The sequence below is a fragment of the Miniopterus schreibersii genome, assembly GCF_964146895.1.
Source record: "Miniopterus schreibersii genome assembly, chromosome: 4".
Lineage (NCBI taxonomy): Eukaryota > Metazoa > Chordata > Mammalia > Chiroptera > Miniopteridae > Miniopterus > Miniopterus schreibersii.
The window spans coordinates 93,789,770-93,803,362 of NC_138105.1; the positions used below are offsets into that span (position 1 = coordinate 93,789,770).

The 13,593-nt window shown below is 49.2% G+C and overlaps 1 protein-coding gene across 2 annotated transcripts in view; it reads left to right on the plus strand.

Moving 5' to 3' along the window:
* Window positions 1-13,593, plus strand: part of TENM2 (teneurin transmembrane protein 2) — a gene marked incomplete at its 5' end in the record, with an annotated part of 597,332 nt that overhangs the window by 486,815 nt on the left and 96,924 nt on the right. For both annotated transcript variants that reach the window (XM_081135053.1, XM_081135054.1), the window contains one exon: window positions 11,001-11,147. In XM_081135053.1, the coding sequence (XP_080991179.1) occupies window positions 11,001-11,147 (147 nt within the window). The remainder of the gene's footprint in view (window positions 1-11,000; window positions 11,148-13,593) is intronic.

Sequence of the window (13,593 nt, forward strand, 5' to 3'; positions counted from 1 at the left end):
AGCAATCCCCATCACACACCACCCCGGTCACACACCACCCCCGTCACACACCACCCCCGTCACAATCCCCCTCCCTGTTTTTTCCCCCTCTAGCAATTATCACCATCTAACATACTATATTAATTTCTTATTTCTTTTATTGCGGATCTCCCCTAATAGAATGTGAGACCTATGACCACAAGTCTTTGTCTCTTCTTTTCCCACCGTGTGCCCTGTGTCTAGAAAGCTCCTGGCATTCGGTGGATACTCGGTAAATAGTTACTGAGTGAATGAAAGAATGAACTCATGGTTCTACCCCAGAATTTGGCATATAAGAATAACTCATAAGAATAACTCAGCGAGTGTTTGCTGTTGGGTTAGTACTCCTCCCCTGGAGGCCCTTCACCCGTGACTCCCACGCTCTGGGCTCACTAAGGGCAAGGAGGACAAGGGCACCCCTCATGTCTGGGGACCACCGCGCCACTCAGGCAGGACGTGGGGAGGTGGCTTCCCGCAGCGGGGTCATCATGGCGCACTGTCTGGGTCTCAGCTTTCGAAGCTCCGTCTTGGTTGTGTTAACAGAGTGGGTCAAGCTCTAGGCTGACTCCCTCGCAGGAACCCAGATTCACCCTTTCCTTAATCCACAGTGAAGAAAACCCGTGTCCCCTTCTCGGGGTGATCTCTCCCCGAAAGGAACTCTGTATGGGAAATGGGGTGGAAATGAGAAGATTGCTTGGTGAGCAAGGAATCAAAGCAAGGCCTAGGCCTTTCTGAGGCCAGCCCATCCCTCCAGATTCCTGCCTGGCTGGAGGGAAGCACAGTGCGTGGGCTCAGAGTTGGACGGGCCTGGGTTCAAATCCTCAGCTACCACTTTCCATGACTGTGACCCTGGGCAAGTTCACCTCTCTGAGCTTCTGATTTTTCAACCACAGTTGATGATAATAATTCGTACTTTGTATGGTCCTTGAAGGGGCTCAGTGAAATAATTAGGATGTGAAGTGCTGAGCCCCTGGTACCCACTCATCACAGGCAGGAGGCGTGACTGTATTTCCCTCCGTCAAACAGACCGCGCTCACTTCTGAATTGACCTTGACTCGCCCTTGCTCTAGGGGCCCCCTTTCCACACTCCGGGTGGACCGTCGCTTTCTGTCAACGTCCTTCTCTGAGCCTGGTGGAGATTTCCAAACCCCGGGATCCTTCACGGTGTCACCTCAGAGACTCCTGTCTTTTCAGGCGCGTTCTGTGGATGCCGTGTCACACCCGTCACGCGCTGATCTCACTCGTGTAACTTCCAGGAGGTTACCTCATCGGTCTCGTTTCCATGTCAGTCTTTGGAGGGCACCTTCCCAGGGTCTTTGCTATACTGACTACACTGATCCTATTTTAAATAATAGTGAGCAAGTCACTGCTTATGGCCAGGGCAGGTGCAAATCAGGGGCTTCCCTAAGCCACACAGACCCTCCTGTCACCACTGAAGGTGACTTTCAACAACAACAGCAGCAGTAATAAGAGCTGTCAGCCTGGAACATTTACTGCGTGCATTTACCTGTACTTACTTACACTCAGCTCATGCTTAGCATGTGGTATGTATTCTCTCTTTGAAACCCCAACAACCAGGTACTTTTATTGCCCTGGTTTTACAGATGAAGGAACTAAGGAATGAATAATAATAAAATAGTTTTTTCCCAAGGTCACACAGTCAAGGTATGGAGCTGAGATTTGAACCCAGGCAGCCTTCTAAGTACTGCCAGGTGCTTACTGGGCTGACCTGGTGCTTTGGCCTGAGAAGGCAGCTGAGTCTGTTGAAGGGCCCAACATACTCCAACCAGCCACCCCGTAAAAAGGTCTGCATCCTGTCCCTTGCCCCTGGGTGCAGTTGCCTCAGTCCCACCATGCCCCCATGGCCACCAATGAAAAAAGCCAGTCCTCACTCCGAGTCCTCAATGACGACCAATTTTTTCCAGGTTGCCTGGGACCAAGGGTTTTCCTGGTACTCTCAGTGCCTAACCTGAGACAGTCCCAGGCAAGGTGGGACAGTTGGTCACCCTAGTCGAGAGCAGAGACTGGAGTCCCATCCGCCTGGTATCAAATCCTGGCTCTACCACTAACCGGCTCTGCAACCTTGACCGAGTTGCTTAGCTTCTCTGTGCTTCCATTTCCTCCCCTGTAAGATAAGAATAATAGTAACTGCATTATAGAGTTGTTGTGACAATTAAATGAGCTAATGCATGAGAGGCACATCGAAGCTTGCCGGGTACCCCAAAACATCTACATGAGGGTCTGCTGCTATTGTTGTCATTATATTAAAAGCTTCCTAAAATCCATAATTACAGTCCTGGGGCAGATTCTTTGCCCTTTTTCTGAAACATCCATAAGAAACAAACGTTTTCGTGATTGCCTTCCATGTCCTAAAGTTGTGCTGCGAACAGCAACAACAACGAAAAAATACAAGGCAATTTATTGTTGGCCTGATTTTACACCAGGTAAAAGAGAGCCGTCAGCCCTGCAGTAAGTAACGAGTCCGTGCCCACAGGCCTCCGAGGTGTTATTTGTATTTTTATGACTCTCCTGTGGCTCTAAGGATGCTCAGTGGGTGTAGAAATTGGATGGTTAAAAATAACAAATAAGAAATCAAAGTCGTGCCTTTGTCCCTATTTCCATACCCGGCAGGTACCACATTCATTACTGGCTGGACAGCTGTGGGAGTAGCGGCACCAGGCACAACAACTTGATTACCCTCCCAAAACCAAATTAAACCATTGGGCTTTCTTATTATAGTCCTCCCTGCCTCTGTGTAACACTTGTCACCCTCTTAATCCACCAGCGCGCCTCTCCTCGGTCTTGCTGGGCCCTCCGTTCTGTCTCTTTCAGTCAGAAGGTGTCAGTTTCTTAGGAGGCGAACGGCACAGACGGGCTCCGGCGCTCGTGTGTCCGCAGCGCTGTCACCAGCTTGGCTTCGGGCCCTGTGCTACACGCAGCGGTTCCTTTGCGTGGGGACGCGTCACCCACCCGGGGACTTGGGGCGTGGCCGGCGGGAAACTTTTCCTTTCACCTGGCTGCTGAATCAAGGGCACAGGGAGGCCGCCGAAACAGCCCTCGGTGCATCGACGCGTTCATTTAACGCAGGCCTCTCCCCTCGCCCGGGCGCGCTGGGCCGGCAGCCGTGTGCCGCAGGCTGCGAGTTTCCGCAGGCGGGAGGCTTAGCGGCCCCCGGGACGGCGGACATCGAACCGCTGGTTCTCAGCCTCAGCTTCACGGAGGAATCATCTGGGAAGCTCAAAAAATAAACATAAATATCGATGCCTGGGTCGCCTCCCTCAGAGATTCCCATTTAATTGGGGCACAGCCTAGCATCAGGATTGTTCCCAGCTCCCAGGTGATGCTAACGTGCAGCCAGGTTGAGACCGTGGATTTAAACAAAGGATGAGTTAGAATTAGGGCGAGTGCTGTAGCCGCGTCCACGGTGCTGTGGAATCATGTCACGGGGGGAGCCTGAGTGGGTTAGAGGAGCCTTCCCTGAGCAAATGCCGCTGGGCCCAGGAGGCCTGGCCTCAGCCAAAGAGGGTGCAGAGAGCAGCATTTAGAAAGAAGGCTCTGCAAAAGCCGAAAGAAGGGATACAGGCTAGGGTCTAGAACCCAGCAGGGCAGTGAGGCCGAAGGTCAGAGAGCAGAGCCTGAAGTGATGTGAGGTGAGAAGGGGAGAACTGGGCAGGGCCAGTAATGCGGGGCCGTAGAGGCCCTTTTAAAAATTTAGGACTTAGCCCTGAAGCCATGGTTCTCACAGGGAGCAGACATCCAAATTCCACCCCCAACACTTGGCTTGTTAAAATGCAGATTGCCAGGCCCCACCCCTAGAGGTGCTGACTCAGTGGGTCTGGAATGGAGCCCAGGAATGTGCATTTGTGACAAGTTCCTGGGTGACATGGCTGCGACTGGTCCCAGGCCCACACTCTGATCTAAAGAAGTGGGAGGAACCCCAGGTGTGTTCTGAGCAGGTGTCAGCGTGGACCCCCGTGGCGTGTGCTTTAACCACGGGGCGATGTTCCCCCCTCCTTTTAGTCCACTACATGGACTAAAGAGAAGGGATGTTTGGGGGAGAGGCAGCCCCCCAAGTAAAGCCCAGGCTTGTGTCAGACCCCGGGCTACCAGGTGATCATGATTCAGTCTGAGTTCACGGAGACGTGGACATGGCCTTTCCCCCCCCAGAAGAGCTATTCCCGTTACTGTTGCCTAAACTCTCAGTTTCCTGCCCCGTGATCTTCTACTTAAAAAAAAAAAAAAAAGTATTAATAAGAGTTTGAAGCATCAAAACAATAAAAAATAAGATGCGTCTTTCTTTCCCATTTTTACTCAAACGTGGAAGGATTGCTTTTTTTAGGTTCGTTTTTTCTGAGGCCGAGGCTAAGCCGGCTGCCTGCCTTCTCCCAGGCAGACAGAAATGATGCTGATCAGTGAGAATCCAGGTGCGTGCAGGGAATGTGCAGAGCAGACAGCTGGGCCCGCGCTTACAGCACCTGCGGAGGCCCTGCCGGTTCCGGGGCTGCTGGGGCGGAGGGTCGGGGTTTCTGCCTGCCGAGCAGAAAAGGGGCAGCAGACCGTGCAAAGGGTCACTGGCCTCCCCAGCCCCCCTGCGGCAGCACCCCCCACACCCGTCCCTGGGCGAACCCTTAAAGACATCAGAGGCTGTTGCAACAAACAGAAACATCTGCCTCTGGATCTTTCGTGTCCTTTCCACCAAAGCTGGGGCAACTGCTCAAGCTCAGGTTCACGGCTGCGTGTCCGTGCCAATTTGTGCCTGGGAACAGAGGCCCACTCGGGTGAGCAAGAGGGACAGCCCTGCCGTCTTCCTGAGACCAGAATGCTTCCTTGGCAGCCAGACTTCTAAAATTAGAGTTTTCCCCAGTGTCTTGAAGCACCAGATTAATTTTCTGAGCATTTGCCGCTGCTGCTTCGTATAAATGGCCACCGAACCCCTGGTGATCCCTGGTCCCCAACATCTCAGCTGTTTGTAACTCTAAAGAGCACTGGAATGCAGTGGTGGACTCTGTTACATATTTCCAGTGTGTGGCTGCTCCTTAATCCCAATAATGCACAGCTCTCGGAAAACAGTGATATTTAAAACAGTTGGGTGAGAGGGAGTTCCCTAATTAAGTTAACACGCAACAGTACAGTTCGGCCGGAGAGAAAAGGCCCCCATTTATTCTACCTTGAGTTCTACCTTCAACCCTCAGAATTGCTCTTAACAATGGGGTTTGTCTTCACTCAGCTGGATTCTCTGGGTGGCCGTAGGGGACTGAGGGTTTTCCAGGGTGTGATGCAATCACACAATGAGGACACCCAGGCAATCTCCCGCTTCTACTCTTAAAATAGGATAGGCTCTTTTGTTCTTTTCAGGATCTGGAGGTGAGGCAACAAGAGATGGCCTGCATTTCAAACTATTCATGGAAGAAAAGGCCTACCATTAATTATAATATTTGCAATATTGAGTATTTCCAGTGTTCTGAGCTCTGGGCTAAATCTTTGCCTTTGTCATTTCATTTAATCCTTCTGGCATCTGATGAAGTTTATCGTCATCGCTGCTAAGTTAATCATTCAACAAACGTTTACTATCTGTTATGTGACAACTATTTTTCTAGACACTGAGGATGTCCCAATGAACAAAAGACGTAAAAATCCCAGCCTTAGAGCAGGTTGTATTCTGTTGAGAGGGACAATACATAAGATTAATTAGCACGATGTATAATTTTACTAACAGGGGTGGGAGGTGAGTCCAACTCAAGGTCACACAGCAAGAAGCAGATCTAGGTTTGAATCCCATAGCTCTCTGACTCCACACAAGGTTTAGGTTTTCTCTTGACCCAGAAGAGACTTTCCACGGGGTTGAATCCAGGACGCAGTAGGTCTCCTCGTGGTCTCTGGAAAAGAGCAGGAGCAGCTCGCTCCTCTAACTCTCCTTGTCGTCTGTCTTCATTTACATGCGGCCTGTTTCGTGTTTTCACTCGCATTCCCATCTGGGTAAGGTGTTGGCCTCTCTGCTTTTCTAAGGTGTACTTGATGTTTAATGTTAAAACGCTGCTTCTCTTTCCGTATTCTCATACAGCATTAGCCACTCATTCCTACCTCCAAATTGCTGCACATTGCTGGATGCTCTTTTAGAAAGTCTTTTATGGTAATTATAGCTTTCTTCAAGTGCATTTATGCTCCCCTTTTACTGTGCTGCAGACGTGATTTTGCTCATGCCTAATTTTTGTTAGGGCAAAAAGCCTGCCTACCTGTAACAATGTCAATGGAGTTTGGGGGGTGGGGGGTGTTGTTTGGGGTTTTAAGTGTTTGAAATTTTATGTGTAGAAAAGTCTTGGAAACTATTCTATTTCCACTCTGCCAAAAGCATTGGAGATGCTGATTTCAGTCAGAAGTCATCCATTCATTCATCCGCCCACTCCCCCGACTGGGAGTTGAGTACTGGGAATCCTAGAGTAAGCAAGACAGACACGGTCCCTGCCCTGACAGGGTTACTCCACAGCAGGAGTGCCCGGGGCAGCTGTGCACAGTTCTAGGGGCACCGTTCAAATTGTAGTTAATGAAGATGTGAACATTTATTACAACAATTTTCCAGCAGATGATAGTTAACATGTCTTAAAGGAAGGGCCGCTACCTGGGCTAGCGAGCGTCGAGGGGGCAGACCATTGTGACACGGTGTGGTAGAAGGGTAACATCGGGCATGGTAAAGGCGCGCTGACAGGCGGAGCTAGCCCGGATTTGGGAAGGCTTCCTGGCGATGACTGGCAATCGGGAGGATGGATTGAAGTTAGGCAGGTGAGGAAAGACCCAACGGTGTCCACCAGACCAGAGCCCAAAAGGATATTAAGATAGGCTGACGTGGTGAGAATCAGGTCATGTAAGGTCTGTAAGGCAGGTGAAGGACTTCAGACTTCACCTTGGGGTCAGTGGAAAGCTGTAGAATGTTTTCAGCAGTGTTGAGAATAGAGATAAATGGATCATGGTGCAAGACTGGAGGCGGGGAGACCGGGTAGGAGGTTTGACAAGAGTCCCGAGCAGTGATGAGCATGGCTTGTGTTAATGTAGTAGCATGGCAAGGGGGGGAGGAATGTTCCAGAAACATTTAGGAGGAAGGACAAGTAGGACTTATTATATAGCTAAGAGGAATATTAGGCAGGACTTGGTTGTTGACTAGACACATGAGATGAGAGAGCTGGTGGGAGGGGGGATAGGAATTGAGAATGACTCCAAGGTTTCAGTCTTGCACAGTGGGGTACATGGAGGCGTTATTCATTGATCAAGGGATCAGAGTTTGGGGGGAAAGAAGACAAAGAGGCTGAATTCTGTTGAGTTTGAAACGCTTGTGAGTGAACAGATGGAGATGTTGAGATGCAAGTTGGAGTCAAGGTCTGGAGTTGGAAATTCAGGAGCCATCTAAATATAAGGGGGTGTTTGGATTTGTTTATTTTTCACCCCAAGTATCTACAGCAACTCTAATTTTTGTTAAGGCAAAAAGCCTGCCTACCTGGTAACTGCGCCAATGGGTTTTCATTCCTAGTTGTTGGAATTTTGTGTGTAGGAAAGTCTTGGAAACTGTTCCATTTCCACTCTGCCAAAGGCATTGGAAGTGTGACAGACCAGCCCAAGATTTCACTGATGCCCTTGAAAGTTCTCCCTGGGAGGTGGGCTTTGACTTTGAGGAGGAGGCCACGCTATCTTCACAGGACTCTCAGGAAAGTCTATAGATAAGGGCCAGGCTGAAATAACCTAGCACTACTGATTGCTTTCCACTCATTCAAGCACCTACTATGTGCTTGACATGAGGCCAAGCCCTGGGATCCAACAACAAACAAGGAAGTCTCAGGCTTCATGGAGCTTTAGGTCTAAGGCAGGGCTTCTCAACCTCAGCACTACTGACATCTGGGGCTGGGTCAGTCTTTGTGATGGAAACTCACCTGTGCAACATAGGAAGTTGAGCAGTAGCATCCTTTCTCAACTGTGATCATCAAAACTGTCTCCAGACATTGCCAGATGCCCTCTGGAGGGAAGGATGGAGCACAAAGTTGCCTCAGTTGAGAATTATTGGTCTAGGCTCATCATGATAGATAAAGTCTCCAGACCGCCAGCTCTCTTAGCTGCACAAAGAACCAAACACCTGTGCCCTAAGGCATTCTGCATCGTGGTTTTGGAGACAGGCACTCAAGGAAGTCAGCAGTGCCAGCCTGAAATCCAGAAGTCTCCTACAGGAGCCCTCCTGGACCCCAAGTAGGAGTGCATAAGCCCAGTCCCACTCCACTGATAGGATCCTCTCCAGAGAAAAGCCGCCACCCGATACCCATTTGCCCTCCAGACTAATTGCTCCCTACATTTGTTTTGCCTTAAGCAGGAGCTGGCTGTGCACTTTAAAGACACAATGCATTGCCGCATCCTCGGAAGGCCACCAGCAGAATGAACTTGTGCTGGGGGTAGCTTGGGGTTGCCTAGCAACGCCACGCACCTACCAAGGCTGCTTTCTTCCTCTTCAAGCTAAAAGCAAAGTCCTGTCCATTAATTCCCAGCTGCCCTGAAACTTCTCAGAGATTTGCCAGCTTCCCACTGTTCGTGTTTTCATCTCCTTCATATGATGTGGAGAAAACCCGCTACTGTGGTCTGTTTATCTCACTTCAGTTGGTTGGGAAGGAAAAAAAAAAAAATCAAGAGAGAAAGAGAAAAGGGGAAAAAAACCTCATTCAGTCTGGGAGCGTACATATTTTGAGTGCGTATCTTTGACTGGCATGCTAATGTTCTTTATAAATTTAAATTGTATGGAGTGGACGTGGGTTTCCTACACAATAAGGCTTCTCTTGAGACTTTGGGCATGATTTTAGTCAAACAGACCTCAAAGTAGCTAAATAACAAAGCACATAAAATAGATGGCATGCTGAGCAAACGTAGGTAGGTCTGTCATTTAGCGTGTTTTCGGAGATCTGTTCCCCAAAACTTGGCTGATAGAAATTATAAAGCTGGAGGTGACTGGAGGTCAGAGATACTCTCTTTCCCTTGAGAACCTATGAAATGTCGCTTGGGCTTTTCCTACGGAGTTCCTTTTTGCTCCTGCAGAAGTATCTGTGTCATTTCTCTGAAAGCAGGTTTGGCTTCCCCTCCCGGGGCTGTCACAGTATGAACAGGGAGTGTGTCACTGGTGTTCCAGGCAGGGCCACAGTCATCTCCTTGGCAAGGAAGGAAATGGATGTGTGGATCTGGGCTCTGCGAGGGTTGTACAAACACTGGACTTCGTTTGCATCCTGGATTCACTGCATGCTGTGTAGCAAAAGAGATTCCCTGGGACCTTGTTTCTCTTCTCAAGACAGCGCAGCTTCCTTATAGAGACTTCCCCACCCTGAGCGTCTCCTCTGTCGCTTCCCCTGCTCCCTCAGGTCCTCACCGAGGCTACATGGGAGAGAAGCAGCATTGGGGAATGACACTTAGAAAGAAGTAAATTTCAACCCAGTTTCAGACCCTACGGACCTTTCTTCTTAGAAGGAGTCCTCTCCGTTCCCAACACTGCCACATGCCATCTTTCAGTTTATTGCATTCTCACATTGGGTACTCAAGAGGAGGGAGAAAAAATGCCAGGGGAAGGCTCTGGAATGCTTCCGATTCAAAAGATTTGGGCCAGAAAGGTTTCAAATCAATTACCTCCATCACTTCAAAGCTCTTTGGCCCTCTGCCATGGCCCCAATCCACCCTGTGCTTTGTATGGTTTAAAAAGATGGAGATAGAGATGGCAGCAGAGAGATGGAATTAGAGAGACAGGGAGAGAGATGCAGGAAAGTTACTTTCTGGGGACAGTGAAATTAATGGTCATTTGGGATATATAAACGAAATAGGAAAACGTACCTAGATTGCATGACTATCCAAAGTCACTGTGTTGTACACTTAAAGAAGGTAAATTTTATGGTGTGGAAATTATGCCTCAGTAAAGCTGCTAAAAGAAAGAAAAATTTTAAAACAAAAACAAAAATACATATATCTAGGAATTCTCGCCAGCAAGTGGGTTTTGCGAATGTGGCCACATCCTCCCAATTCTGTGCGTCTCTCTACATCTTATAAAGGGCTAGGAGGCTCTGCTGGGGAGACCTCCCTTCTCCCCACAGCGCCCCCAACCCGTCGCCTTCTGTCCTCATTAGGGTCTGTGTGAGGAGCCTCAGGTCAGGAGACAGGTAGCTGCCCTTGCTCTGGGTGCTGGAGCAATTAGGGAATTAGATAGACTGTTGACTTCACACATATCCCCCCCAAAAAGAAAAACACCCACAAAGAATTACTTGAACTCTATTGCCTTCCCCCAGACACACGTACATTCCTCTCTTTTCCCAATTCATGGCCCTCAGCGCCTACTCCTTCCACAGCCTTCAGATCCTGCAGTATTTTTAAATGATGTCATAAATAGGTTGAGTGATAAGCAGCCAACATTTTAAAGTGCCCCTTAAAACTAAATATTACAAAAATGTGAAAAGAGCCCAGCAGAGCCATCCAGTTCCTGCCTATCAGAAACCCGAGATAATCATATATAAATTTATCTTTAAAATTCTGAAAGATGGAAGGCTCTTTGGCTCCATCCTGGGTTGACAGGGAATTTTCTCTCTTCTGCAAAAGACACTTCTAAAAAGAGAAAGAAAGAAAATACATATTTTTTTGAGGTAGCATCAATCCTGAGCCAGCGGCTGGAAATAACAGCCTAGCTAGTCCTATTGTAAACTCAGAGCTAGTTTCAGTTTTCCGGAATGTTCCCCACTTGGGGAAGGTTGCCTCAGACCCCTACACACAGGTCAGTGTCATGGGGGATCCCCTGCATCTGGGACCCCACTTGGTCTTGCAACTGCATGCATTGCCTGCTTCCCCAACCCTCCAAGGCAGGCACAGCCCCACTCTGAGGCTGGCCCGGCGGCTGCCTGCGACCTGGCTCCCCCTTTGCATGGCTCCCCGCTGCCCCCGTGCAGCCTCACGTCCCCCTTCCTCATCTTCTCCGTTTCTCCAACCAGATGGCTGCCCGGATCTGTGCAACGGCAATGGGAGATGCACACTGGGTCAGAACAGCTGGCAGTGTGTCTGCCAGCCCGGCTGGAGAGGGCCCGGCTGCAGCGTTGCCATGGAAACCTCCTGCGCAGATAACATGGATAATGAAGGAGGTGAGCGAGCGCCGTCTAATCCCCAGCCCCTCAAGGACAGAGCTTCGCCTCTATCTGGCCGTCAGGAGCCGGTTTTCCTGAAAGGTCTCTCCCATGCTGTCGGCAAATGCTGTCCTAACATTGCCTCGGAAGCAGGCGCAGCTTCCCGGGGCCGGCGCGGGCTCCTGGAGACGTGGGCTCGAGGAACTGGGGTCGGATGCAGCTTTGGATTCTCAAGTGGCTGGGCCCTGGCTCTGCCTTCGGGTGACCCTTCCTGCCGGACCCTCCGGGGCTGGGAGTTACAAACACATCCCTGCTGCTGCTGCCAACACTGAGCTGTCATGAGCAATGCAGTCCTCTGTACGGCCCTTGGGGATGTTATTGTGCAGATGAGGAAACCGGGGTTTTTCTATTTTTTTATGGTTTTTTTATGGTTTTTATATTTTTAATGGCTAGAGGGAGGAATCTAAAGAAGAGTAAAATTTCATGGCATTGAAGACTGCAGAAATTAAATTTCAGTGCCTCTATATAAAGTTTTATTGGGACATAGCCACGCCTGTTCAGTTATGTGTTGGCCGTGGCCACTCTGACCCTGGAAGGCGGTGTGAGTCATTGGACAGAGACCACATGGCTCACAAAGCTTGAGGTATTTTTCTCTGTCACCGCTGCTTACGGGGAAAGTTTGCCAACACCTGTTTTAACCTCAGCTGAATTTTCCTGTTATTTCCTGATGGAGTGCTTAGATTCTGGGAGCAAATGGGACTCTGGTAGAATATGATTTCCTAAAAATACCATGCCGTGTTCCCCAAACATTCGTACAGGTGTGGGGTCCACCCCCACCAAAATCTTTTCAAGGTGTAAGAGAACCCACGCATTATTTGATTTAACAAAAGTGTGTATAATCCTGCTGTGTGCTGATCACTGCGCTCTGGGGCTGTCAGTCCCAGCTTCACAGCCCCGAGGGGTCAGTCCCAGTGGTGTCCAGAGTGAGGCTCTGTCCCCCCAGGGGGATGGCTGAAAGTTCAAGCCACCCTATTTTTATATTCCCTCATCCTGTCACTGGACATTGTGCAGTTTCTGTAATCTATTATTGCAGTTGTATATGTCTATAGCTTGCAAATAAACAAACGTACATACACAGATAGGAGTGCGCCAATCAGAAAAGGCCCACAGCTCTGACAGAGCTCCCGGAGCTCCCGTTCATTCATTTACCTTCCTGAAACAGAGCCAAAATAGAAGGCACTTAAGTGCATTTTTGAATGAGGTGAGACATAACTACATAATGCTTTTTTTTTTTTCCTAACGGTGAGAGTCAAAATCACACTACTTTTCCTGGGAAAGTTCCCTGTTTTCGCTTCTGGCCCCTGGTGATTTCACTGAGTACAGCAGTTGCTAACACATCAGCTCCTTCTTCATCCGGAAAGAAGCTGCTGTCCTGGCTCCCTTCCCTGTTGCGGGTGTCAGCAGCTGAACGCTGAGCGAATGGCTGGAATACTGCACATGGGGGAGGGCGCCTCGGGCTCCCTGAGAAGCCTTGCGCAGCCCATATCCCTCTCTACCAGCCCTACCCTGAGCCAGGCTCCCACCAGGAGAGAATTCCCAGTGCGGTAGAGGTAGAGCTGTTGGGGGTTCGGCAGGTGCTTCCAGACTTCCCAGCGGGCACAGGCCAGAGTCCCTCCTGGCGGGCAGAGGCAGAGCTTCAGAAAGGCAGGCCACAAAAGCAAATGAGGCAGTGATTATGCTAAAGACAATAATGGCCTTGTTGTGGGAACTATTAAAGTGAACCTCCCAAGGAAGTAATTAACCACCAAGAAAAAAAAAAAAAGGCTCTGCATGGTGTTTATAAAAAGAAACTCCCAGTTAATTCAGAGTTGCTTATGTCAGGTGAGCTGCAGACACGGATTCTCTCTCACCTGGCATAAGCAATTCACAATTAACCGAGTTCTTTTTTTGGAGGAGACTCCTCTGTGCAGAGTATCCTTTTTATGGCTAATTACTTCCCTAGGAGGTGTGCTAAGCACTTTGCTGTTTATTGATAAATATTAAAGTTACTCATCTACTCCAGATCCAATCCTACAGCACACTAATTAAGTCACTTTTTGTTTGTTTGTTTTGGGTGGGGGTGGGAGCTCTGCCCCAGGCTCTGTCCTGCTTTGGAAGTTCTCAGAAAGGGGATCTCTGACTGTTTTTAAACCTGGTGGTGGGTCAGAGCAGGCACCAGGCAGAGCGTGAATGAAGCACCCCCCACGGCCAGTCCCATCCCACCCAGCAGCTGCAATGAACACATTTCTTATAAACCTCATGAATGGGGGAAATAAAAGAGCTCTCTTCCAAAGTGAGCTGGGAGAGACAAACCATTTTTCGATCTAGGAGCACTTTATGTTAAAAAAAAAAATTAAAAAATCTCTGTTTAAAGTGAGAGATATCAATACAAATACTAATATAGATACGGATGTGCCCTGAACAG